Source organism: Hypomesus nipponensis, chromosome 22 (genome assembly GCF_054491055.1).
Source record: "Hypomesus nipponensis isolate SF chromosome 22, ASM5449105v1, whole genome shotgun sequence".
In the NCBI taxonomy this organism is placed as follows: Eukaryota; Metazoa; Chordata; class Actinopteri; order Osmeriformes; family Osmeridae; genus Hypomesus; species Hypomesus nipponensis.
The window spans coordinates 16,538,840-16,566,554 of NC_140382.1; the positions used below are offsets into that span (position 1 = coordinate 16,538,840).

The following is a 27,715-nucleotide window of genomic DNA, read 5'->3' on the forward strand; positions in this document are numbered from 1 at the left end:
TTAAGTATTGGCTTGTAAACCATCGCCATGGTAATATACCATCATGTAGAATAGTACACATGACGTAAAATACGACACACAGATAACTATTTAAGAAGCTTACAAACTTACGTTCAGAATGGAATATTCTAGGCCTACTCGTAAAAAACGTTTTTGTAAAACAACTCAAGTGAAACCAAAATAAAACTTGAGAAACAGAAGTGTTAAAACCTTCGTTTATTGGCAAGGAAGGGCCAAAGCTACAAAAGCTGTAAAATGAATTGCAGTTTTAGTTAACTGAGAACAGTTCCCCATACAAATACATTACATATACCTACAGGATTATGAAAACCTACTGCAATTGATGATTAACTACCACACAGATTATAATACTGCCTACTTAACAGATGAAGAAGTAGGCCAACCAGAGGCTACTAAGCATTTAGTACTAAAGTGAGACAGACACACACACTAGCAGTTGTATTCATCAACACATATCAAATAAATACATCTAGAAATAAATAAAATCAATTTCTCAAAATTTAAAAACATCATAACACAATACAATGACATACTGGGTTGCCAAGGCAATGTCATCGTCACCACAGTCTTTTAAACGACAACAGGGCAGTTTTTTAGGGGTAATCTTTCATAAAAAATAAAGAAGCAAATCTCTTCTTCATTATTGTCTTTAGGTATCACCATAACAATTAGGTTCTTTGAACATGACAGAACACAGTCCTATCTATTTTTGACTTGTTTTCAGAGAATGTGAGTTAAGAGACAGTCAACAGAGTCTGGGTGGATCATATCTAACAGTCTAACATAATGCACACACACTGCACAAAGTCCTATGTCAAGAACAATCACCCATAACCACACAGACACAGATAATATGTACACAGTCAAAACTGGGGTAGGTTGATGTTGAAGCTGCCCATAATGAAAGCCTTTCTCTCCGTCCTATCTCCACCTTCCATCTACACGAGGACTGGAGGGTAAGATCAGAATGAGCAGCATGGCAGTATCTCTACATCTTCTCCCTCACACACGTATAAATGCATACAACAACACCCCACACTGCGGACCACACAGAAATACAATCCATAGAACTGGTATGCCCATTCAAATCCTTGAGACAGGATCTATTGTCTGATCTAAGGATATACATTCAATGGTAGGGATAAGCAGTGTGTTTCCTTCCAGCTCAGGTTGTTTGCTTGTTTGTTTGGTAGCTAGCTTGTTTATTTGTTGGTCTGTTGTTGTTTGTTTGGACCCGGGCCACCCTACTTGAAGAAGCTGTAGACAAAGGATCCCCCGATGACAGCCAGGATCACACAGCAACACATGATCATCATTTGCTTCTGTAGGCGTGAACGAGAGAAAGGGAGATAGAAAGAGAGAAGGAAAGAGAGCATGGGGTGAGGGAGGAGTGCACACAAACCAAAATACAAGAAAACTTTTCAGTACAACCTGCTCGACTCACTCTGCGAGCTTCCTGTTGGAACTTGGCAGCCTTCTTGGTGTCCGCCACAGCCCGCTCTACGAAGCCCACGGATTGGTCCATGTTGCTCTCAATCCTCTCAATCATACCACCCTTTCATGGGCGGGACAAGGAAAGGGGAGGTTGAGATGAAAAAGTAGGATGGAAGGAAAGAGAAAGACATAGGGTACTAAATCAAAGAGTTCTACCTTACTGTTTATTTGACCAATGAAAGGGCTAGCTGTCTGTGTTTTTGACCAATGAGAGGACTACCTGGTTCTCAACCAGCATGGCGATGTCCACAAACATGTCGTGGAGCTCCTTAATGCTGCTCTCCAGACGAACAATGTCTTTGTGTCGCGCCTCAATCTCATTCAGGGCCTGCTTGGACATCCCAGAGTCCATGATCTACACAAAGAGAGAAATTGAGGCAGATAAAGAGAGAAATAGATAAAGAGGGATCCTTACACTGCGGTCCATGTACACCCTGTTACCATGGATATACACACACACTATCTTACCCCAGCACTGAAGACAGCAGCGTTCCCTCCTTCCAACATCTCCTCCAACTCCTCATCGGTCGTTGTTTTCCCCGCTGTAAGGGAAGAGCAGAAAAGGTTAGCAAACATATCACCTGACTGACTGGCTGGCTGACTGACTTGCTGGCTGACTGCCTAACTATTGAAGCAACAAACCATAACACCTAATTGACCAACTGACTGACCGACCAAACAAATGAATTGACTACTATGCTTATTGAAGATTTTGACTCACTGATCTCCAACTGGCGAGCAATGCGCCCTTTGCTCTTCTCCCTGAAGTCTACCTGTGCCTCGTTGTACTTGGTCATCACCTCCACAAACTTCCTGGACAAAATGGCATGCTGGGAAACGGAGTACGTTGTTGGTTAGACAGGTTGTCATGGTGCAGATTCAAACCGTAATAGAACCACAATCCCTCCCCACCTCACTGGTATCCATCCCAGTCCTCTCACTCCGAAACACACATGACCCCTCCACCGTGAGCATCAAACTAGCCTGCTGGACCCACGTAAGAAACTATTGTGCAAAGAGTGGGGGATATTTCAACCGAGGGATAATTTAACCAATCCAGCTGTTGTCAGGAGAGGTTACCATGCATTATCCAGGTGTGGTCCTCATACCACCTCCTCCACACCTGTGGGTGGGTGTTTACCTGGGACTTGCGTATCCGCAAGTCAGCTGACGCCCTCTCCTCCGTGTTGGTCTCCAGCTGCTTCTCGATGTCTGGCCGGACCAAAACACAGCTGTTACCATGAGTACAGACATAGCGACCGGCCTCGATGATAACAAAGACCGGTCCACCATGTTTGTTGTGACTGTGCTGAGATGTATTTGAGAAGGAGATGCGGGACTTACTCTTGAGTTTGTTTCGTGCGTTGTTGGCGGATTTCTTGAGGTCATTAGTGATCGACTCCAAGTCATCTTGTGTCTCTGGTGACACAGAGAGACAGAGGAACACAGTGAGATGGTGGTTTCAAACGGTGAACAATGAAGGAGGAAAATGCATGAAATGACTATGGGATGATGATGCATGGAAGGGAGAGAGAGTTTGAGATGAACATATAGCGAGAGATACATGATGGATATGAAGAGAGAGGAAGAGACAGAAAGACATTGATGAGTGGCAGTGCGATGATTGATTACTCTGGTCTGATGTGGGAGCAGACAGGATGACAGAGTAGAGCTTCTTGGCCTCTGACACACTCTCCTCTATCTTATCAATACTGCCACGGATCTCCTCAATCTGGGGCAGACACAGGCAATGAGACAAATTCATACACACACACACATGCAAGCTCTCAGTTGCTAAACCACACACACACATCAACGTACACGTTCCCGTGGTGTGTCCTTGGACACAGAGTTTACCTGGGCAAAGAAGTCATCCATGAAGGCCTCGTTCTCCACTGGGACCTCCACATCATCACCACCCACGTCACTTTTCTGCTCTCATACACACACACACGCACACACACACAGTACACATACAAACACACAGTAAAAAAAGACATGCTTAACGTATATCACAAATGCATGGGTGCTCCAACACAAATACATCCCTCACTTTGACACACACACACTTAATATAGGCTAGCTTTAGACAAAAAGGATCCAAGGATGTAGTCATCCCGACCATGATCTTGAAACTTCAGAAAGAAAGAGAAAAACGATCCTTCCACGTTCCCTCATCACCCCCTTCTGTCTTCTTCCTCCTCCCTCTATCCCTCCCCCCTTCCTCCCTAATACCCACTCATTTATTTGGCCGTTATGAATAGACATAGTTCTCATTCAGACATGCAGGACGGTCTGGTGTGAAGATGATTATCGGTGCGTGCCCACAGCCACCTGTGGCGTGATATAGCTCACTATTTCCTCACGCGTGCATTGCACGACTCTCTTCTGTTAAAGTTAATGAGACACGTCAGTAATTGTCACCAATGTTGAGACAAGAAGGTGAGGTAAATACGTAATAAATATCTAATTAAAAGACCTATGTAGACTTTTGGTCATAATTGGTGAAAAATGTTACGGACATTGGTTTAAGTCCTAGTCCATAAAATGCCTGAATTGCCGCAATCGCTTACACTCGCCTTTTTGTGGGCAGTCATAAACTCAATGAACTACCGATAATGGCGGTGACCGTTTATTGATATCCCATTCTATGTAATCTTTATGTTCCTCATTCATAAATCAATTAAAACGATAAACTCACGGCCTTCAACTGTTCCAGTCGATCCTTCATCCTGAAAACGTGTGAGAATTCTTTCGAACACCAGAAACAATATTGCAATCAACGAGGACTAATACAATGGCTACACAACTACAAGGCAAAATTATTAGGCCTCATTAATCCAAATGAAAACTCAAAAACAATAACGAGGGGGTCCTGTCTTTGGAAAACAGGCAACCCACAAATGTAGCTTATTCTCATCACATGGACACTTAAAATGGTCAGAATGTCTTTTCAATATGGCTGCACAGACACCAACCTGTAGTTTTACTAAGCCTATCCTCTCAGGGCGGATTAAGACAGTTGTGTACCGGACGGCAAATCTCTTTCTCTCTCTCTACCTCTCTCTATCTCTCTTTCTTTCTCTCTCTTTTCTGACCATATAGTCGCTCGTGCCACCTCAAGTAAAGGCGCACCGAAGCCCTATTGGTCGAGCCAAGAGCCCGCGATTACTGAATGGCATTACAATAAATCAACGAAACAAATACTGGAGACAGATATACATATTGCCTATTAGTTCAATTAAACATTATATCTCTTCCAAAAAATGTTTTTGTTTGTTGGCAAAACAAACGTTTGCCTTATTGATGAGGACTACTATACTACACTGCACTGAATTGTACTCTGCTCGGATTTTTTTTCCTGTTTAAGGTTAATCTGTTCTCCTCCCCTCTCCTCTCCTTTTTAGTTATGCCAGAGTCCATACCTCTTTACTTTTAGTAAAAAAGTGTAGTCAGCACTTCAACTATTTTTAAACATGAGTAGCCTACAAGTAGTAACTTGAGTGAAGGATGTTTGTACTTTTGCCATCTCTGCCAGGGGTAAAATAGTTAGTCTCAGTGTCCACATATTAGGGTGGACAGTCAGAAACAGCTGTGCACTGAGAATGGAGACCCCCAGACACTCACATTGTTCTATTGTTTATATCCATTACTGATGCTTTTGTTTATTTCATTTCTTTGTCACTGTTTATAGATAAAGTACTCAAGCTTTTGTACTCAAGCTAAAGAAGCCTTTCACTCTCACTAAAGAAAAAATAATACTCATAATAAATGTTCTGAACATTTGAGGTAGTTATACAGCTCTTAGACCATGGTCTGGGTTCCGCTGCACGTCGGACGGTTCACGCTTCCGCATCGTCCATTATCAGGTGATATTGGACACCTTGTCGGGCATTATCCCTTACACAACCCATTGATCAAATGATTCTGACAGAGGGTTCTGATCCAGCTTACTGAACCACATTGACAATCTACTGTCCCATTATGACATGGCCTGAATTCTATGATGTCACTATACTAAACGTGGAGACATTCAGCTACACAGAGAGTAGGCAAAGTAAGGGGGTGATGAGCATGAGCTTCAGATGAGCCGGTACGAGCCCAGGAGACTAATGGTGGAGATGGAGAGAGCCTTAAAGCAGCAGGCCAGAGATGACCTGGACGTGGAGGATGAGTGGATGGAGACAGAAGGATGGATCGGGCTGAAAGACAACAGAGGAGGACAGGAAGGAGGACACAGCTTTGTCACCAGAATCAGCTCCACCATAAAACTGAAGCTCAACACTCTGAAGAGGGTGCTGTCTCAGGTAAAGGTCTTAAGGATGTCATAACTTTGATTATAACTTTGTCCCACCACACTTTCTGCTTTTGATCTACTTGGCCACTAAGGCTGGTATGCACTTTTCAAGTCAGGTTTCCAGTATCCAACACCATGTATCTGATCTTATTGTTTCTCTCATCAGAAGAGCCATTTGGCCGTTGCACCTGTGCTGAAACTTGGTCAAGAGGTCCAGCAGTGTTGCAGAGCTCTGGCCAACACTGTAAAGACAGATCTCACCTCACAGATAGCCAACCTCAGGGTCACAGTGAGGTGCGAACTCCAAAAGGTAAGAGCAAAATTATCACTAAACGTGTGACGAGTAGTATCATTGAAAGTTGATTCTAGTTAACCGATTAGTTAACTGTTTTTTTTCTCTCTTTTATTTGCTGAAGAAACTCAGAAATCCGAATCATTACAAAGAACACTTCGTATCATGATTTACATTTACATTTAATCATTTAGCAGACGCTCTTATCCAGAGCGACTTACAGTAAGTACAGGGACATTCCCCCCGAGGCAAGTAGGGCGAAGTTCCTTGCCCAAGTACACAACGTCATTTCGCACAGCCGGGAAACAGTGACCTTTTGATTACTTGCCCGATTCCCTAACCGCTCAGCCACCTGACTCCCTGATGATAAAATGTTGGATAAAGTCAAACCTATTTACTTTCGTTTCCTTTTTGCGGTCAGATTGCTGCTCGCAGGCTATCCATGAGGAAGAAGAGGGAGGCCAGAAAGGCGACCAATAGCGAAAGGACTAGGAAGGAGGAGGCCTTGAACAAGCGTTTTATAACAGCTCTGTATACCTGCCATCGCCTGGGGAAGACCAACGAGAGAGAGGTGAAGGAAGCCAAGAAAAAGTGGATGGCAGCGATGAAGAGAGTGAGAAAGGAAGACAAGAAGATCCAGTTCTAGGCCAGTGCACTTTCTAGACTGCATTAGCTTGTCCTCTGAGAGGGAACAGAAACCTTATTTTAATATAATATTACTATCTTACACATTGCATTGTGTTTCTTGAATTAAAAGTTTCGAGTTTCCAAAGCTTGATTTCTGAGCTGTATATTTTACACTTGATAGTCTGTAGCGCCCATCTCCCACACTGTGGAGAGGTTGCAGTTTTACCTCCACCAGCCTGGTTAAGGTTAGAGGGGGAGTAGCCTTTTGACGACTCTGTCTGTCTTTCTGCCTGTCTTTGTGCCTCTGTCTGTCTGTCTGTCTTTCTGTCTGTCTTTCTGCCTCTGTCTGTCTGTCAGGATTGGAATTTTTATTCGCCATGTATGTTATACATACATACATACATACATACATACATTTACTGTGGCAGGGAGGTGCGAAACACTAAACATATACAAATCTTAAATTAAGTTAAAGTACAAAAGTAAGTAAAAGTACAATAGCCTTAACTATTTCTTATAACTAAACAATCTTAGAGTAAAACAATTTAAATATAAAATAAAAATAAGAATAAGAATGAGCAGCATGAGTGGTCAACATAGTGCAATCAGATACTGAGATAGGGTGGCTTATGCATTGTGTAACTGCCATCAGATGGACTTATAGTAGTTAAATAAATAAATGAATGTCAGTGGGAGTCCTTGGCCTTGTTGAAGAGGCCAGTAGTAGATGGAAAGAAACTGTTCTTATGGCGTGAGGTTTTGGTCCTGATGGACCGCAGCCTTCTGCTGAAGGGGAGCAGCTGGATTAGGGAGTGGCCAGGGTGGGAGGGGTCGGCCACAATCTTCAGGGCGTCCAGGAAAGGGTCTGTGATGGATTTGAGGTGTGCCAGCACAAGGCGTTCAAAAGACTTCATTACCACAGAGGTCAGGGTCTGTAGTCATTGAGTCCAGTTGGCCTTGGCTTTTTGGGCACAGGGATGATGGTGGAGGACTTGAGACAAGCTCGCACATGGCATGTCTCTAGGGAGGTGTTAAAGATGTTGGTAAACACCGGAGACAACTGGTCAGCACAGTGCTTGAGGGTGGCAGGAGAGACAAAGTCCGGTCGAGCTGCTTTGCGGGGGTTTTGTCTCTTGAAAAGTCTGTAAACTTCACCCTCCTGAATGGAGAGAGTTGTCACTGTTGAGGGGGGGAGGTTGGAGGCCCCATGGGTGGAAGGGAGTAGATCAGGACAGTCCAATTGTCTTTCAAATCTACAGTAGAACTTGTTCAGGTCGTTGGCCAGGTGGGAGTCGTTAGTGGAGTGGGGGGCTCTGGGCTTGTAGTTACTGATCTGCCTGAGCCCTCTCTAGACAGAAGCAGAGTCGTTAGCAGAGAGCTGGCGCTTCAATCTCTCCGAGTACAGTCGTTTAGCCTCTCTCACCACCAACTGGAAATGCCCAACTGAGTCACCAAAAAAAAGTGAACTAGATCATGAGATGCCAAGAATGAAAGTAAAAAGTTCTTGTAATGGTTAAGACTAAACCCTCAATGTGACATACTCTGAAAAATGAAGATTGTGATCAGTTTGATAGTTGTTCTTCACTTCATCCAAGGTGAGTGATTTAGTTACAGATGGTAGTTAGATGGCAGATAGTTCAGTGGTTCTGTGCTGTGGTCTGAACCTGCTGGATTATTTGATGTTTGTACAGAACATACTCTCACCTTGCACATGATGTGTCATTCACAACTAGTTTTCCTTGATTGGAGTCAAAACACTATAAACTACAAATAGAATGAAATACAAGAAAAATATTTGGGTCTGTTTAATGTTAATTTTCAATGTAGCAATGTAAACAATACCTAGAAAAATCTTTGGTTGTCTGTTTTTCTTCCTGGCTCTTTTCAGTTTGAACCTAGGTTAAAGCTCTACTAAGTAAACTTGTTTTCCTTGTCTTTCTTTCCAGATGTGGTTCAGGCCACACATAATTGCAGCTTCATAGTGATGGAAGGGTCCAACATCACCCTTAACACAAACCTAACAAATTCAGACAACAAATCAATCTCATGGCTATATGATGCCAAATTGATTGCCACAATCAGCAGTGGCATGGATTATCTGTCTGAAAGAACCTGGTTTAAAGGGAGAATAAGACCACACAAACATGATGGGTCCATCACCATTGTTAATATGAAGACCAACGACTCTGGGGTCTTCTCTCTCCAGATCTTACCTGATGGTTCTTACAGATATTTCAACATAAAAGTCCATGGTGAGTTTAATACAGACCCTTCTCTTCCTGTATCTCTCTCTCTCTCTCTCTCTCTCTCTCTCTCTCTCTCTCTCTCTCTCTCTCTCTCTCTCTCTCTAACTCTCTCTCTTTCTCTCTTTAACTCGTAACGTAACCTTTGTATAACCAGCCCTGTTTTGTAGTCTTAAAATGATTTTTTTAACAGTATCAATAGTATTACAAATATATTTGCTAACTTCCCTCTTTCATGCTTCTATTCAGGTAAGAACTCACCTGACGACTTTGCGAAGAGGATGGTAAAGGTGGGTGAGGCCACCACTCTGGAGACTTATGCTTACCTGTGTGATGAGTCACATTGTCAGGATTATGATCTTGTGTGGACGTACAGTCCCAATATTCTACAAATCTTTACTCCGATTGCAAGATGGAAAAACAACATCAGCAAAACGGACTACAATGATCTCTTCAAAGATACACTGCAGTTGGACCTGGGCACTGGCTCTCTGACTCTGAGAAACATCAAACATAATCACAGTGGCTATTACCATGTGGAGGTGTTAAAGACCAGGCAGCCAGAAAACAACAGTCTCTATGACGTCATTGTTTATGGTGAGTGTGGAATCACTGGTCTGTTCAGTACATTGTTTATGGTGAGTGTGGAATCACTGGTCTGTTCAGTATGAGTCTGGTGACTGAAAGTCTTGTTTTCATCAGTTTTTAGTGACCAACTGTCCTTGTTCTTTGGTGTCTCTCAGATGAAGTGTCTCGGCCCTCCATCCTGAGTCTGTCCGCTGACACAGACACCTGTACTGTGGAGTGTTCTGTGGAGAACGGAAGAGATGTGACCCTGTCCTGGTACAGAGGAGAGGAGAGACTCAACCAGAACAGCAGTCCTGATCTCTCCAGGGTCCTGTCTCTCCCTCTGGAGATAAAGAACCAGGATGGAAACACCTACAGCTGTGTGGCTGAAAACCCTGTCAGCAACAAGACGGATAACCTCAACAAGACAGAGCTGTGTCCAGGTCAGTCTGCTGTTTCTGCTGTTTGGCTTTCGGTTGTCTCTGGGTTACAAACACATTTCCATTATTATTTTATTGTCACAAATCAAAATCCACATTTTGACCCAGAATACAAATAATTCACTTCACAAATCATTTGGACTGTGAAGGTTGTGTACTGCGGTCAGGCTAATGAGTATTATTATACCTCTAAAAATATAACTATAACTATGACTATTTTTTTTTAGATCCTCCCAGCCAAAAAAATACGAAGATTGTTGTCAGTGCTGTTGTTGGTGCGGTTGTGATCTTTGTGTGTGTTTTGTGCATATGGCGAGGTTAGTAAACATGTGTATGATTGTCTTCGGAAACTTGACAGCCTAAACTCAGCCATGGATTTATATTTATATAAAGTATGTTTGTGAACACAGCCGCATGGAGAAAGAATCTGGGAGGATCTGAACTGAACTCTCTGATACGACGATTGACAGCTTCCTGGATGGGTCATCCTGAAATAAACCCTTCATTGGTGAAGCACGGTCTTCCACCCAACACTCACTATTAGAACACTGGTTACACTGCAAGATGGAACTGGGCAGAAGGAGAAAGAGAGTTAGGGAGGGAGAGGGAGAAGAAGAAAGAGAAAAGGGAAAGGAATGGAAAGCACGGAGGAAGGAGAGGCATAGAATAAAAGTGGGGGGGCGAGAGGTCGAAGGTGCTAGAAAGATACATAGAGACAGAGAAGAAGAGGGAGAGAAGGAGGAAACAAGAGAAAGAGTGAAGAATAGAAACATTGTTGATGATGTGTCTCCTTACTGACCTGTGTCTCTTCTCTCTGGTAGGGACGCTGCTATGGCAGCACCGATGACATCAGCACTGACAACACTGAGTCCAGGGAATCAGGGAATCAGAAACATGGAAGACAGACTAGATCATTTTGTTTTTGATCAATGTGTCCATGTATCTATATAACAGTACAGAAGGACTTTTATCAACCAATTGCTTTTTTTTTTGTATTATGTGATACATCAAATTTTGTCAATACGTCACACTAGTGTACAACGTTTTTAAGACATTCATGAAACAGAGTTACAATTCTAAATCGATTTGTTGGTACAATGTATTGTTGATATAATATTTTGTTAACACGTCAACAATAAAACTAAAGGGTCATTGAACGGTGGGTGCACACATTTTTCTCTGAACAGGTGCATTTAATTGTAATGTTTTCTTGTATCCATTGTGTTTCTTGAATAACGAGTTTCCTAGGTTCGTTTTCTGAGTTGTTCTTTTGACACTGACAGTACATCTCTCACACAGCAGAGAGATTCCTATTGAGCTTCCAGACGTCAGTGTTTTCATATAGTGTTGCTCTCAGTCGTGTTTGTGTTTGATTTTAATAAACATGTGATCGTTATTGAAATGTGTGTGTGTGTGTTTTACTGTAAGTAGATTGTACAAAAATGTGGTCATGTATAGTGCTTGACTCCCACCTAGTGGTAAGCAGCTTGTACTACTGTGCTGGGAGAGAAATGTTGGAAGTCTTCAGTACTTCAGGAAATGAGTTGTGTGGTTCCTGTGCCATTCTATGTCAAGCCCCGCAATGTTGTGAGATGGTGGCGGCCATTTTGGAAAGTGAGGAGACTGAAAAATGAAGAGGAGGGGGTGGGATGGGTCCCCTTACAAAGTTACACACTCAATACTTGCTCTCTAAAACTGGAATTGGAGGTTATTTGAATCCAAAACACTCCCATACAAACAGAGACGTTCTACAACTGGGGAAACTGTCTTTTCCTCTCCTGGAGAGCGGGAGCCTCGTCTTCAGCCAGACAGAACTAATAGAACACGGAATCAACGCTTCAGTGGGTTCCGTGTTCCATGAGCTGTGCCAGCCCTTTGGAGTTGGGTTCCAGAACGATCGTGGTGTTTGTGTGTACAGCTTCATCTACACGAGCATTCAAGAGTCCCTGGCTGCTCTGTATGTGTTCTACATGTTCACCCGCTACAAGAGCAATGCACTGCTCAAGCCTACACTCCTAGACAGACTGATTAGACCGTTCAAGGGAGCAACGCTATTTAACCTGTACAAGATGGCAGTAGACAAGGTCTCAAACTACAAACATGGCCGCTATGACCTCTTCTTCTGCTTCCTCCTCGGGCTCTCTGTCATGGCCAATCAGTAGGTGCGTTCGACTTCATGCAGCGCCGGTGTCGCCTGCAGCCGCCTGCAGCCCGGCTGACTTGAAGCAGCCAATGGCATTCTCAGCTTCAAGGCAGCCGACTGCAGCCGACTGTCGGCGCCGCCGGCGCTGCATGAAGTCGAATGCACCTAGTGTCTCCTAGGGCTGGGGTCAAGGTTCATGGTTGAGGAAAATTCAGTAGGTCAAGGGGGGTTGAGAGGACAGTAGGGTATATCAGGGACGTCCTGGGACAGGAGCCGTACCCCCAGACCGCCCTGGCTCTCCTCCGAGGTCTGGCTGAGCTGAGAGAGCCCTCGCTGGGCATGGAGGTGAGACGGTACCTGGAGGTCCCCTCCAGATGGGGGTTCATCCTGGAGCTGGACCAGAGTTTGGAGCTAGAGCATCTGCTGATGCTGGGAAAACAGGGCGAGGAGGGAGAGGAGGATGGGGAATATGAGGAGCGGGAGGAGTAGAAGGAGTAGGAGGAGGTGCAGGGGGGAGAGAGATTTAATAAAGAGGTGGGGAGGAGAAGGTAGAAGAAGGATGGACAGAAGGAAGTTAGAGCTTCACTATATGACTCGTCTGGCTTTCAGTTGGTATTGATTTAGTTTCATTGACCACAACGTGATTATACACAAAAACACATTGTTTGGAAGACACGTCACACGAGGTAATGAGTAACTTGTTTATTTCTGAAATACTTTCAAGACACTCAAGGTCACTCATGTTGGATCATCTCCATGGTCACGGCCAAGTCTACGATTGGGACACAGCTGGGGTCTTGCACACCCATCGGTAGGGTATCTCACAAGGCTCGTCATTCCATGAGTAGAAATTAACATTCCGGATGGTCATTGGAAATTGGTTGAACACTCCGCAGTGCTCTCTCATATCTGCGTTGTTCGGTTCACCCTGTCTCCAGAATCTAGACAGAAACAAATACAGACACAAATACAGAGACAGATGACAGACTGCAAAGAGAATTTGTGACCTTTGGTAAGACTTCTTTCAGATTTTTCATAAATACACAATATTTAGAAAGCTGGAGCTTGACAGGTTTTTGTAAATTACCCAAATTTGGGGATGGGTATAGTTCAGTTGTAGAGTGTATGACAGCAAATCAAAAAGTTGTAGGTTCATCTTGTTGGAGGATTTTGTCAAGACCAAGGCTGCACCCATTAAGAGATAGTGTGTTTCCCCCCCAGTGTCACCTTGTGTTCTCGCTGTGTGATTCCTTGCACCTAGTGTCAGGTTTTATGTTTGCTCGCTTGTTCCTGTGTCTAGTTTGGTACATGTGTGTATTTATGGTTCCTTCCTTGGTTAGTCTTTGTCAATTCCTTGTTGTGGTTTTGGCATGTGAGTGTCACCTTTATGTTTGCTAATGTTTTGGAAAATAAATCCTCTTTTTAGTGTTGATCCTGCCTTGCCTGCACTCTCCTGCACTCACCTGTGACCGAGTTTTTCATTTCAAAGACATCTGACATATTTTGATCAAACTCACGTTTCGGTCAGTTTCGTTCTGGTTCCGTCCACCCATTTCCAAACCCCTTCTTGTTCTGTGTCAGTCAGACCCATCCAGAATTTTTGATTGAAGTCAGGTCCATTTAGAAACACCTGGAAGGAAATAATGGGTGTGTTCTTCTTTATCTCTCCCTTTGAAACATACTTTCACTCTTTCTCTTCTTTCTTTCTCTCTCTCTCTCTCTCTCTCTCTCTCTCTCTCTCTCTCTCTCTCTCTCTCATTCTCTTTATCTCTCTCTCTCTCACTCACTAACTCAGTTTTCACTTTATTTCAAACACACTTTCTCTTTCTCCATCTCTCACCTGTTCCTCTCTGCTCTTTATGGTAACCAGGTTGGCTCCTCTGCCTCTACAGTACTGGCTGCTCTCGTTCCAGGTTTTCTCCTCAGTAGAAAGATAGTAACAACTTGACTGGAACTTCTTCCAACCAGGACAGCATTGCACAGATATTTCTGTAAATAGAGACAATAGCCGTCTAATTGCCGTTTGATATCATGTCCAATGATTTAATTATCTTTGTGTAATTAGAAATTCATACCCACTTATAGAAACATAATATTTTTTGTCTGTCAGAACTCACCCAATCTTGAGACCTTCATCTGCAGATGATCTCTCTCCAAATTCAGATTTTGAAAACGAAATTGCTGTTTGTGTCTTTCTGTACAAAAATAGTTGTAACTGGTTTGCAGCTGATCTCTCGCTGTGCTCAAGAGATCATATTGGGTGTGAAGAGATGTGTAATTGATTTGCAGCTGATCTCTCTCTGTCTTCAAGAGATCATATTGGGCTTGAAGAGAGTCATAACTAGTTTGCAGCTGAGTCGAATGATGGCTGGTCTTTAAATCTGTCATTTAAATGATGTTATAGAGGAAAGTACACACACACACATACACACACACACACACATAATACAGAACAAAAACACATTTTCATAAGTGAGATACATTTACTGAGAAAACAAAAATGTTGTGGTGGTTTACGTGAGGTGATACTCACAGAGCACAGAGAGGCCTATGACTGTAGCCAGTGACAGGCCACAGAGCAGCCCAAGACACAGCACAGCTCGTCTGCCCAGATCACACTTCCTGTCCACAGAGAAGCCCCGCCCAAACTTCCTGCCTGCATCTCGAGACATCTTGAGGTTCTCCACAGCTTTGCCCTCTGCAGGTGCGGAGACACAAGCGTTTACGTGTGACGATAGTTTTTACCTCAGGGTGGTCACATCAGACGGCTGTTGGTGGGAAGCCGGTACAGCTGTGACCGAAAGAGGAACTTCAAAGCCTGAAGCTTCTGACCAATCAAAACCTGTTTTCGACCACTATTTCTTTCATGGGAAACGCTGATCTTTTCATATTTGTATTTTTAATTTAGATTGAATGCGTGCTTCTCTAACTGAATAAAATATCAAAAAATTGGGAATATGTTGCATGGATTGTGTTTTGGGTGTGTGTTATGTGTGCATATGTGTGATTCAGTTTACAAGACACAGTGCACATATAGCAAGTACTCATCCGTACACGTTTGGAGAGACTCCCACCACTCACCGCTCAGTTGTGGCCTCTTGTGTAACACCTGGTAGCCTGCGGAACCCAGATCTCTGTCTCCCCATCGGGTCACCTTCTCTCCCACCTCCCCAACCTCGGTCGCCCACACGTCGTCCACGTTGGCATACACATCCTCGTCCGTCTCCATGTCTCAAGGCCACCTGGATGAAGCTCTCTCTCTCTCGCTCTCTATCTCTCTCTCTCTCTCTCTGTCTCTGTCTCTCTCTCTCTGCTTGGATGCCTGGTTGTCTGTTCCTGACTTGCTGTAGGGTATGCCTGGATGTTACTATGGCTGCTTGAGTGAGATGATGTGCAGGAGAGAAAGGGGAGAGAAAGGAAGGGCGAAGGGGAGCGAAGAGCGTATAGCGGGCTGAGAAGAGGGAGGTGCATCCGATGGGACAGTTTCTGTTCCCGTATTATGAAAGCAAATGTATTTATTTATATTTATTTATTACAAAAGTAGATGTAGGTGTATCACAGGATTATAGAAGAGTATATCATCTATATACAGTAGAGGTACAGTATGATAGAGACAGTTATTATATGCACACATACAGTACAAGAATGAATAAATGTAAATGTACAAGGAATACATTATTCCATGATGAGAGGGCAACTGGTGGAACAACAATGGTGGTAAACAAACGCAAACTAACGGAGGACATCAACAACAACAAACGTTTCTCTCTGGTACTTGCTTCCGACTCTTGCTTTGACACACACCTCCCGCACCTTCCCCTTCCCAGGGAACACAAGTGCAAGACCCCATTCTGAATTGTCACAGGCCAGCTCCTAGGGATCCACTCTTACACTGCGGGAGCCACGTGACCAATCGCCCTTCATCTCACCATTGAATGGACTGTGTACTTTAATCCACAAAAACGAATTGTGTTGTACATATTTAGTTTGAGTGTGTACCTGAGTACTATGATGACGAGGTCTGGTATGGAACGCCCAGTGAGCATTATAAACTGTATATCTCCCCCTCCTGTCAACCACATGTAATGACAGCCGACGTTGGAGGGGCCTGCATACTAAAACACTACGCAGCAGGTGGAGGTGGATGTCCTTGAGTCGTGGTTTGTTTGCGGTGCTGCGTTTACATTGGAGTTTTGGCTGGTCCGGGTGCATTGCGGCCAGGGAGTGAATTGGCGGCCTCTCTTTTTTCCGTGAGCGTAAAAGTGGTGCAGAGCAGAACGGGTGGTCATAAATACGGCACCACCGGCGCAGCACCGTCAATATATGTTGTTACAGCAGTCTTTGAAAGGCGCTTTGTGCATCAGTAATCCGCTCTGATGTCACCGTGCAGAAGGAGGGGCTGACCGCTTGGGCCTAATCTATGCAAGTTGTCTAAAGGGACAGAGATAGACTGGAAGATGGCGAGGCGGACCGTAATACGATCTACCCGCTCCTAATACACAGGTAAAATATATTTCTCATATCTACCAGCTATAAGGAGATTGGCAACGACAGTAGCCTGGGACAACGTGTGTCCACAATTTCGGTGTACGCTACTTGCAAATTATTACATCGATTGAACGATTGTGTTATTGGAAGCTTTTACTGTGCCTGACGATACGCAGGTACAAGCGAATAGAAACATGTCACAAGGTGGTATCTCAAGCCCTCGGTCTCGGGTTATGCTGACACGTAGCCTGGTTTTACACCGGTTGTTTGGGGGGATTGCTATTTGCATTAAATGGTCCAGATGCACTTCTTTGCCAGCAGGCTGTGTCCCACGCACAGTTTTTCGATGGTCCCACGTCTGGAAACCGTGACAACATACGAGAGGGCGTTTGTGACCACGTAAACGGGCACAACTGACAGTATATGGTGCTAAAAATATTAAGACTAGCCTATATCAATGTGACAGACTCAAATCTAACGTTCAAACATGTTAGATATTTTATTGGTGATATTAACGTAGGGGTTTGTGAAAGAGGATATTTTAAACAATTGTAAAAAATAATACATTATATGTTCTTGTCCCGAACGAATTTGTATCCCATCTAGGCTATAGTAGGTTGTCAGCTTCAATTTCTCCACGTTCAACGGCTGCCAGAAATAACGGTCCTCATGGAAACGGTTTACGGTGTGGGACTTTCAGAATAAAAGCTTTTGTCAACAGCTCCTTGTGACTTAGTCCAATCCGCTCAGTCCCCATAACGTGTAAACAGAATGCAACCAAAAATGTCAACTTCCAAATGTGTGTGTGTGTGTATATGCATGTGTGTGTGTGTCTGTGTCATGACTGTAGGCTATGTGTGCTGGGGTCAGATCAATGAGTTAATGGTCTGGTATAAATCCCATCCCTGTGGCTTTCTCTGGGGCCTGACAGATGGAGGTACAGTAACCAGCTCCCAGCGTTGCTAACCTGGCCCTGATCCCTCCGCTGCTAGCACAGCCATGCCATCTGTGACCCGGGCACCACCCCGACCCCTACAGACCTCTGCTCCGACACGCACAGACCTCCATGGTACAGGATCAGACCTCCATGGTACAGGATCAGACCTCCATGGTACAGACACAGACCTCCATGGTACAGGCTCAGACCTCCATGGTACAGACACAGACCTCCATGGTACAGGCTCAGACTTCCATGGTACAGGCTCAGACCTCCATGGTACAGACAGACCTCCATGATACAGACACAGACCTCCATGGTACAGGATCAGACCTCCATGGTACAGACACAGACCTCCATGGTACAGGCACAGACCTCCATGGTACAGGCTCAGACCTCCATGGTACAGACACAGACCTCCATGGTACAGGCACAGACCTCCATGGTACAGACACAGACCTCCATGGTACAGGCTCAGACTTCCATGGTACAGGCTCAGACCTCCATGGTACAGACACAGACATCCGTGATACAGGCTCAGACCTCCATGGTACAGACACAGACCTCCATGATACAGGCTCAGACCTCCATGATACAGGCTCAGACCTCCATGGTACAGGCTCAGACCTCCATGGTACAGGCACAGACCTCCATGGTACAGACACAGACCTCCATGGTACAGGCTCAGACCTCCATGATACAGGCTCAGACCTCCGTGATACAGGCTCAGACCTCCATGATACAGGCTCAGACCTCCATGGTACAGGCTCAGACCTCCATGGTACAGGCACAGACCTCCATGGTACAGACACAGACCTCCATGGTACAGGCACAAACCACAGTGTCTGTCCTTTTGCAGTGTCTACAGTGTCTGCTCCCTGATGTCCTTGTCATCTAATGGTGAATTAACCTTTAACCCCGGCCATTTAGCATCCGTTTAGCCCTAGCCTCCATTTATCCCTGGCCCTTCAATCTGTTTCCTGTCTGCTCCCAGCGACCTAACACATACTTCCTGTTGGAGTCTCATTGGAGGTGCAGGCCTAGAGGCTTATGCACCAGTGATAACAAGTGTGTTATCCCTGAAACATGACTAAGCTTATTAAGGCCGGTGAATATGGAGCTCATGGACGTTATCTAATTTTCTGGCAGCGCTGGAAGATTTGCATGAAGAGAGCAACACAGGGTTTATCTCTACCATGAAATATATATGCAATATCCCTCCCTCCCTCCCTCCCTCCCTCCCTCCCTCCCTCCCTCCCTCCCTCCCTCCCTCCCTCCCTCCCTCCCTCCCTCCCTCCCTCCCTCCCTCCCTCCCTCCCTCCCTCCCTCCCTCCCTCCCTCCCTCCCTCCCTCCCTCCCTCCCTCCCTCCCTCCCTCCCTCCCTCCCTCCCTCCCTCATTGAGGTCTTCTCTGAAATCAGGGCTGGGTCCTGCCCCCCTCCCCCTCTTGATCACCCCCCTGCTCCTCTTCATCCTCCTCCTCATCTGGCTTCTGCCATCTGCCAGCTGCTGAAGTGCTGGTGACTCCTAGCAGTAGTAGTGGTGATGTGTGTGTGAGGTGGGGGGTGTTACAGCTCAGATTAAAATCCGCCCAGATGAATCCTCTGGGATTTCATTTTCTCCCCAAGAGGGTAGTGAGGGCCTGCCCGTACAGCTCTGCCAATCTGTTACCATGAAGACTGGCTCAGTGTGTGTGAGCGTGTGTGTGTGTGTGTGTGTGTGTGTTTGTGTGTGAGCATGTTTGTATGTGTGTGTGGGAGGGCAGATTCCAAATTAGCCACAAGGTTGTCAAAGTGAAAATTGAATGTCCTTTACATTGTGGTCTCACATCATGCGAATCCCATTTTCACACTGACCTCTGTTAGCCTCCGTTTCACCCGTGACCGTGTTTGACCTTGGTGTTTGCATTCTCCCTCCACCCTCCCCAGGCAGTGCTTCAATGAGCATTTCCTTGGAAACCTAAGGAGCATGCCCAGAACGTGAACAGACCAGAGCAGCATGAGTCAGAGGGAGCAGGGGGAGGAGCTTAGATCTCCGGGAGCCGTGGGGGAGGAGCCTAGGGCCGCTCGTAGCCGCCAGCCCAACGGCACTGCGGGGGAGCCTGTCCGGAGGAGCTGGAGACCCTGTCAGATGATGGGCCAGGACGAGCACAACCCTCATCATCATCATCATCATCATCCTCCTCCTTCTCACCAGCATCACCAGGGGCGCGGGCCCCCCCGACACCGCAAGCGACCCTCTCCGGGTCACGACCCTGAGCCCCACCCCCTCACGCACCCCCTCCCGCGCCCGGGCGTGGCCCGCTACCGTCGCCAGGGAGACAGCGCCCCGAGGGTCAGAGGTCACAGGCAGAGACCGCCGCAGTCACCCGACCCTCCTCGGGAGAGACGGACGCCCGATGGACCAATGGAACAGCAGCGTGCGGCACACGCCCCTCTGAACCACCAATCACAGGACGCCGCAGCGCCTGACCTCACTCCTGTTGCTATAGTAACGCCTACAGACCACAAGGTGGATTTCCTCACCCCAGATTTGACCCCCGAGGACCAGCTCCCTCCCTCCCCCCTTCCCTCCCCCCTCTTGGAGGACAACCAGGAAAAAGCCGAAGGGGGCCATCCAATCACAGCTCAGTATACTAGTGCGGAGGGGAAGAACCCAGGAGAGGAGGATGAAGGATGGGAAGATGAATGTGTAGAGGAGGAGCAACATGGAGAAAAAGATGGAGGAGAGGACAAAGAAGGGGTTGAAGGAGAGGAGGGAGGAGAGGAGGCAGAGGAGGATGAAGGAGGGGGTATAGGAGAGGAGGGAGGAGAGGAGGCAGAGGAGGATGAAGGAGGGGGTATAGGAGAGGAGGGAGGAGAGGACGTGGGGGTCGAAAGAGGTGAGGATGGAGGGAGGAATGAGGAGGAAGAGGGAGCAAACGACCCCTGCTCTGACACAGAGAGTGCTGCCTCTCTGAGCATGGAGGCTCCTCCCCACAGCCCTCCTCCCCTCCTATCACCATCCACCCCCTCGTCCCCCGACACGCCCAACTTCCCGCCCCTGCGTCATCAACTGGACCACTTTGACCAATACGACGAGGATCCCAGCCAGAGCCCCACCCCCGACGACGAACCTTTACCCGACGACGAGAGAAGCCCAGATTCCTACTCCTACTCCACCTCCTACCCCAAAACGTACGCTGACTTTTACACCCAGGCTCACCCGCATTCCCACCACGAGCCCTTTTCAGAGTCCTACTCCGAGCCCTATGCCAAATCCTACCCCAGCTCCTTCCCCGAGCCCCTCAGGGTGTCCTACCCAGAGCTGCCCAGGGAGCCTGGAAAGAGGTCAGGGAGGAGAGCGGACCAGTCCTACCCCAGCCACAGACACAGACCCAGGGAAGCTCCAGAGCCCCACCCCGCTGATCGCGATCTCCGAGCCCCCAGACAGAGCAGGGACGTGGGATCCCACCGGCCCAGTGCCTGGCAGGGGACCTCCGTGGGCTCCAGGCTTCACCACTACAACGGGCATTCAGACGGCGAGGGCGACAGCTCGAGGGAGAGCCTCAGTTCCCACAATCTGCCACCACCCACCAAGCACGCTGTGGTGGAAGCCCAGGTAGAGTGCCCTCGCCCTGGCAGGGCCGGTCCAGGCGAGTCCCAAGATGAGACGGGCCTCTCGGAGAAGAGTGCGAGGGGATCGGGAGATGCGATCACTCTGGCTATTAAGGATATCAAAGAGGCCATAGAGGAGGTGAAGATTAAGACGGTGCGGTCTCCGTACACCCCCGACCGCTCCGTAGAGCCAGTCTGGGTGATGAGGCAGGACGTCAGTCCTTCAGAGGAGGAGTTCCCCTCACAGCCACTAGGGGGCAACAACAGCGTGAGTTTACACACAACACCAAATAACTGCATAACTCAGCTCGGAGCTTGTGAAATATCTCTGCTAAATGTTAGATTCACTTTAAGGAAGTTTAATGTAATGAGCTTTGGGCAAGTTTAATGTAAGTAAGTTCAGCCCTTTAGAATTGCTATTTTAACAGTGGCTATGCAGACTACACTGACTACCCCTCCTCTCTTCTCTTCTCTTCTCCCCCCCCTTTCCGGTCTTTCCCTCTATCAGTCTGTTCCCCAGTCCCCCTCCCAATCTTTCTCTCAATCTCCATCACTCTATCCCACAGCTCCTACTACAGCTTCTGCTCCAATCCCAGAGCCTGCCTTCAATGTGAGGGCGGAATCTTCTAGAACTCACCAATCCCAGCAGAGGGAGCCTCCCAGGCTGCCTCAGCCAACCATAGAAGAGGTAACTCAACCGATATAGCCAATCAGGTGTGGCGTACCAATAAGACAGGAAGTTGTATGTGACACCGATGCTCATTTTACTTTAAGAAGGGTTGATATTTGAAGTTCACAGTGCTACACTGTCATTACGAGGATAACTGCAGAGAGATTTATACTCCATGTTGGAACATTTCAGATACGACGAGCAATGCCCTCCTTTCCTACTTTTGTGGAGGGTGAGAGACACTGAACATCATTACCTCACATTCATAAATAAAACATAAAACATGTTATATATAATGTATTCATACATGCCATACTGCCATACATATACCATTAATAAAATATAAACCCCTTTTATGACTCTGACAGTCCCTGGACCATGTGACCCAGATGACCTCATCGACGGAATCATCTTTGCGGCGAGCTACCTTGGCTCCACCCACCTGCTGTCGGAGAGGACGCCCACAAAGACGGCTCGCATGCAGCAAGCCCAGGAGGCCATGAGCAGAGTCCGGGTGAGTCTCAATACTGGCCTCCTCTCTCCTCCCCTGGCCTCCTCTCTCCTGCCCTGGCCTTTCATCTCCTCCCTTCGCCTCCTTTCTTTTCCCTTCGCTGTGTCACTCTGATTTCCACTGCCACAGCCAACCGACCAACAGTACATCCACATTTTAACATTTTACTAATTTAACGGACGCTCAAAATTATTTTTAGAAATAGTTTACAAGTTACATCAGCGTATAACTGTATAGCGAAATAACAAGCATACCATAAGTATGACAGTATTTCTGTCTTTCAGAAGCGTAGAGCTAGTGTGAGAGGAGCTGGCGTTCAGATATAGTGTCGTGTTTGTGTCCTGGTGACATATCAGGGACGCTCATGATATTGACTCTCTAACCCCTGGGGAAAATACTTGTGTGGTGTCAGAAATGACAGACAGCTAACCATCACAACTCGCCCACACACACACACCCTTAAAACCTCACATCCCATAATATTCCATTTTGAAGTACCAGCCTCTGTCTCAGCCAATCCGGTGTGGCCACCACCTCAAGCCTTGTCTGTTTTGACCTGTCGCTCTGTCCGTCCGTCTCCTCCCCGTCTCTGTTTCTGCTGCTCCCCTCTTCCACGCAGGCTGCCCAGAAACAAGCCAAAAACAGGAAGAAGGTAACCGCTGGTTTTCATAGATCTTACTAGCCTAACATTCACTGTGCTGTTCTGTATATAAATGAAAACAATATTTAAATTATTTGTATTTTGGATGTGCCTGTTCTAAATGAGACTGTAGGATGTGTGTGGTGAAACTATTCCCCTCTCCTTTCTCTCCTATTCCCTCCCTCCCTCCCTCCCTCCCTCCCTCCCTCCCTCCCTCCCTCCCTCCCTCCCTCCCTCCCTCCCTCCCTCCCTCCCTCCCTCCCTCCCTCCCTCCCTCCCTCCCTCCCTCCCTCCCTCCCTCCCTCCCTCCCTCCCTCCCTCCCTCCCTCCCTCCCCCTCCTCCCCCTCTTCCCCCAGCAGCCCCCCGAGACAGAGCTCCCAGCCTCGACAGAAGTAGATCTCTTTATGTCCACACAGAGGATCAAAGTTCTGCACGCTGACAATCAGGTAGGACTTATCCCTCACACAAGCTCCGCCTTAGGTCTCATCAGTAATAATGTTGATCACTAACACTAGCCCATGGACTCTCTCGGAGGACTTATCAATAACACTATCCCTCTTGTAGGACTTATCAATAACACTATCCCTCTCGTAGGACTTATCAATAACACTATCCCTTTCATAGGACTTATTAATAACACTATCCCTCTCATAGGACTTATTAATAATGCTATCCTTCTCGTAGCACTTCATAATAATGTCCTAAGGCTTTTCAAAAGCACCAGCCCAGGGTGTCTTATGAGACGTGGTCTCTGAGCCTCCTGGTCTCATCCTTTTACTTTACTTTTAGTCATTTAGCAGACACTCTTATCCAGAGCGACTTACAGTAAGTACATGGACATTCTCCCCGAGGCAAGTAGGGTGAAGTGCCTGCCCAAGGACACAACGTCATTTGGCACGGCCGGGAATCGAACCAACAACCTTCTTATTAATAGCCCGACTCCCTAACCACTCAGCCATCTGACCGCCCCCTCATCCAACCTGCTGTGTTGCTATGCAGGAGTCTCTGATGGACCTTCCCCTAAGGACCATCTCCTACATAGCAGACATCGGGAACATGGTGGTTCTGATGGCCCGGGGGAAGATGGTACGTTCCAGAAGTGCTCAGGACAATCTGGACCAAACCAACGAGCATCCGGGCAGCGCCCGTGACGACCGGCGCCAGTACAGGATGGTGTGCCACGTGTTCGAGTCGGAGGATGTAAGTGTGTGTGTGTTTGAACGTGTGTGTATAGGACAGAAGTGTGATCAGGGATTACATAGTACTCTAAATGTGTCTCTCCCACTCTGGTTTGCCTCTCTCTCTCTCTCTCTCTCTCTCTCTCTTCTCTCTCTCTCTCTCTTGGTCTCTGTCTCTGTCTCTCTCTCTCTTTTGGTCTCTGTCTCTCTATCTATGTCTCTATCTTTCTTTCAATCTTCCTCTCTTTCTTGTTCTCTCCCTCCCGCCTCCTCCCCCAGGCCCAGCTGATAGCTCAGTCCATCGGCCAGGCGTTCAGTGTGGCTTACCAGGAGTTTCTGAGAGCCAATGGCATCGACCCTGAAGACCTGAGCCAGCGGGAGTACAGCGACCTGCTCAACACCCAGGACATGTACAACGATGACCTCATCCACTTCTCCAAGTCGGAGAACTGCAGAGACGTGAGTGTGCCAGCAGGGGGCAGGAGAGAGAGACAAGCGGGCAGCTTTGTGGAGGAGGAGATTTGGTTGGAGAAGCGGTGGAGATAAAGGTGGTTGGAGAGTTTGAATGTGAGAGGTCGGTCAGCTTAACAGTCAGCCACAACCACAGACACACACATGCGTGTCATCGTTAGCAGGAAGTTATGCAAATGTCTGACTACGTCTGACTGCCAAAACCCCACTCAGTGTTACTGTGTCATCTGTGCACAATACAGTTTCCAGTGGAAACACAGTAGAACATGTCATATGACACTGTAGCTCATCTAATGAGCTAAGAAATGAAATCCTCGGTTTCTCTCTCATATCTCAGGTGTACATAGAGAAGCAGAAGGGGGAGATTCTGGGCGTGGTGATCGTGGAGAGTGGCTGGGGCTCCATCCTGCCCACCGTCATCATCGCCAGCATGATGCATTCTGGGCCGGCGGAGAAGTCCGGTCGGCTCAACATCGGAGACCAGATAATGACCATCAATGGGACCAGTCTGGTGGGACTGCCTCTCAACACCTGCCAGAGCATCATCAAGGTCTGTCTCCATCTCTCTGTCTATCTCCCTCTCCCTGTCTGTCTCTCTGTCTGTCTCTCTGTCCCTGTCTCTGTCTCCCTCTCCCTCTCCCTCTCCCTGTCAATCTCTCCGTCTCTGTCTCTCTCTCTCTCTCTCTCTCTCTCTCTCTCTCTCTCTCTCTCTCTCATTCTCTCAGTCTCTAACTCTGCTGCTTTCTGTCTTTCCTCTGTTTTTTCCCTGTTCCTAACCCCAACCTGTCCCCCCCCCCCCCCCCCCACCCCTCCAGGGTCTGAAGCCCCAGTCCAGGATCAAGATGAACATGGTCAAGTGTCCTCCTGTTACCATGGTGCTCATACGCCGACCGGACCTACGATACCAGCTGGGCTTCAGCGTACAGAACGGCATTGTGGGTATCAGGAAGCTGTCCCCCTAGTTCTGTGTGTGTAATCGGTGTTAGCTAGTTCTCCTTCTGTGTGGTCTGGCTGTGTGTCAGGCTGGGCAGAGTATAGCATCAACATTTGTAGCTGTTAATAAGTATATAGTTGTATTATATTTGACAGGGTAATACTGCTGTAGTTTGCTGTTTTTCCATTAGAAAGTGTTTTATCGCCTTATGTCAGTAGAAACTGTTCAGGAATAACGTTGATTTGGTATATTGTTCCTGTTCCTCTCGCCTCCTCTTCATTTCCTCCTCTCCTCCCTCCTCCATCTATCCTCCTCCCACTCCTGTTTCCCCCCCCTCCCCTCACAGATCTGCAGCTTGATGAGGGGCGGGATAGCGGAGAGGGGCGGGGTCAGGGTGGGTCACCGCATCATCGAGATCAACAGCCAGAGCGTGGTGGCCACGCCCCACGAGAAGATCGTCCACATCCTGTCCAACGCCGTGGGCGAAGTACGTACATTTTAGTCATGCAGCAGGTGCCTTGATTTAGGGGTGAGCGCAGCTCAGCGGTTAGAGCATTTGTCTGCGCATCAAGGTCACAGGTTCAAAACCCCATCTCTATGTTGCTTTGGATGAGCATCTGTGAAATATATCAAGAATTATAATTGAAGTAACACAGTGGGAAATACAGTCTGCTCCAAGGCTCTCATACTGTGAGAACTATACTTGTGATTCTTAATTATCTGCAGTACTTTTTGTGCACACTATTTGGATAAACGCTCATTAATAAAAAAACAAAATCCTGTTTCAGATCCACATGAAGACAATGCCGGCCGCCATGTACCGTCTGCTGACAGCCCAGGAACAGCCTGTCTACATTTGACTGACTGCATCACACAACCCTCAAAACCCCTACCACCCTTCCAAACTCACCCCTGTACCCTACCATCTCACTCCTCCCACCTCTTACCAAGTTATTTCTTCACTTCAGTTTGTTCACGCAGTCTTGGACCTATTGCTTGTTATTGACCTAGTCGTGTTTGATGTCACACTGTACTTTATGTTCATCTCAGCACTGACTTGCCTTAATCTGTTACTGTCATGACATCGTATGACCGTGGCTGGAGTGTCTGCTCCCGAGTAAGAAGGCACAGATTAATTCACCAGGCAGTGTTAACGTGATGTGTTTTATCAGTACCAAAGACAACTGTGAAATTGAACGAGCATATTTAGAAGGCGGTGTAGAAAGTAAGGAATTTCTTTGGTATTTGAGTCCTATGAATGTACTTATATCACTGCTATTAAACATTTAGGTTTAAACTTTTGGTCAACCGAAAGACGAGTTGTTAACTGGACCAAAATAGCGTAGAGTAGAGATGACAGTGGTGTGTGTCAACTATGCTAAGCTAATTTACAAACTAGCTAAGGTGAAGGTCAGGCTTTCCAAAGTTTTTTCTATTTGTTTACTGAACTTGTATTTATACAGATGTTTCCCACTTAATTTGTGCATTGTGTTGGAGAGACTTTTTTTATTCACCAATATTTATTTCTGGGGGTGAACATTTTGGATCAAATATTGTATTAAAGTGCTTGTACACTGCCCCAGCATACAGCAAACTCCAGATGTTGGTGGTTGTAAAACAATGTAAGCATAACATGTTGTATGCTAAGACACATACTGATCCAACACAGGAGCACTTTTAAGTTCCCCGGGTCCCATGTTCCCCAATTCAATATTCTGTTAAACATGAACCCTCCTGTTGTCTCCTGGTCAAATGTTTCCCATATAAAAGTTAAAAATATTTCAGAAATATCCTTTTTTCTTATTGGAACAAGGCTTCAAAACAACTAACATGTATAACTAGGCTAGTTACAAGCTACCAGGAAGCATTAAGCTACGACCTTTAGCGATTGTATGACTCCAACCATTTGATATGTTCCCACAGGTGCAGGCCTGCTATAATGAGAGACTCATAGGAGTTGCTGGGCAACAGAAATCTAAATGTTCATGTTCCCATCATGCGATATGTCGAGTTGGGGAACGTAGAACCCATGACTTCAGTGAGGGATCCCCTTCTCCAGAGACGGTTGTAAAAAGTCATCCACTCCTGGTGTGAACCTCGGGGCCACCGAGGTCAAGCAGAATATGAACAAGAACTGTCCAGCATTCAAACAATAAAAGACACGAG

The 27,715-nt window shown here is 46.7% G+C and overlaps 3 protein-coding genes across 3 annotated transcripts; 2 read left to right on the forward strand and 1 right to left on the reverse strand.

Moving 5' to 3' along the window:
- Positions 1 to 237: 237 nt before the first annotated feature.
- stx3a (syntaxin 3a) lies at positions 238 to 4,246 on the reverse strand. Its single transcript, XM_084687781.1, has 10 exons — positions 4,217 to 4,246; positions 3,373 to 3,447; positions 3,148 to 3,247; positions 2,860 to 2,934; positions 2,657 to 2,727; positions 2,237 to 2,345; positions 1,984 to 2,057; positions 1,736 to 1,870; positions 1,466 to 1,576; positions 238 to 1,343 (listed from the first exon to the last, which is right to left on the reverse strand). The coding sequence occupies exons 1-10, from the start codon at positions 4,244 to 4,246 to the stop codon at positions 1,266 to 1,268; spliced, it is 858 nt and encodes a 285-aa protein (XP_084543907.1). The 3' UTR covers positions 238 to 1,265.
- Positions 4,247 to 5,583: 1,337 nt separating this feature from the next.
- LOC146236893 (uncharacterized) lies at positions 5,584 to 6,795 on the forward strand. Its single transcript, XM_084687784.1, has 3 exons — positions 5,584 to 5,822; positions 5,979 to 6,122; positions 6,526 to 6,795. The coding sequence occupies exons 1-3, from the start codon at positions 5,601 to 5,603 to the stop codon at positions 6,748 to 6,750; spliced, it is 591 nt and encodes a 196-aa protein (XP_084543910.1). The 5' UTR covers positions 5,584 to 5,600; the 3' UTR covers positions 6,751 to 6,795.
- A 12,694-nt stretch (positions 6,796 to 19,489) lies between these two features.
- LOC146236894 (amyloid-beta A4 precursor protein-binding family A member 1-like) lies at positions 19,490 to 27,713 on the forward strand. Its single transcript, XM_084687761.1, has 11 exons — positions 19,490 to 21,412; positions 21,653 to 21,832; positions 22,007 to 22,046; positions 22,183 to 22,328; positions 23,323 to 23,412; positions 23,966 to 24,166; positions 24,424 to 24,603; positions 24,953 to 25,165; positions 25,431 to 25,550; positions 25,896 to 26,036; positions 26,338 to 27,713. Exons 1-11 carry the CDS (start codon positions 19,547 to 19,549, stop codon positions 26,407 to 26,409), a joined length of 3,249 nt encoding a protein of 1,082 aa, XP_084543887.1. The 5' UTR covers positions 19,490 to 19,546; the 3' UTR covers positions 26,410 to 27,713.
- The last annotated feature ends 2 nt before the right edge of the window (positions 27,714 to 27,715 follow it).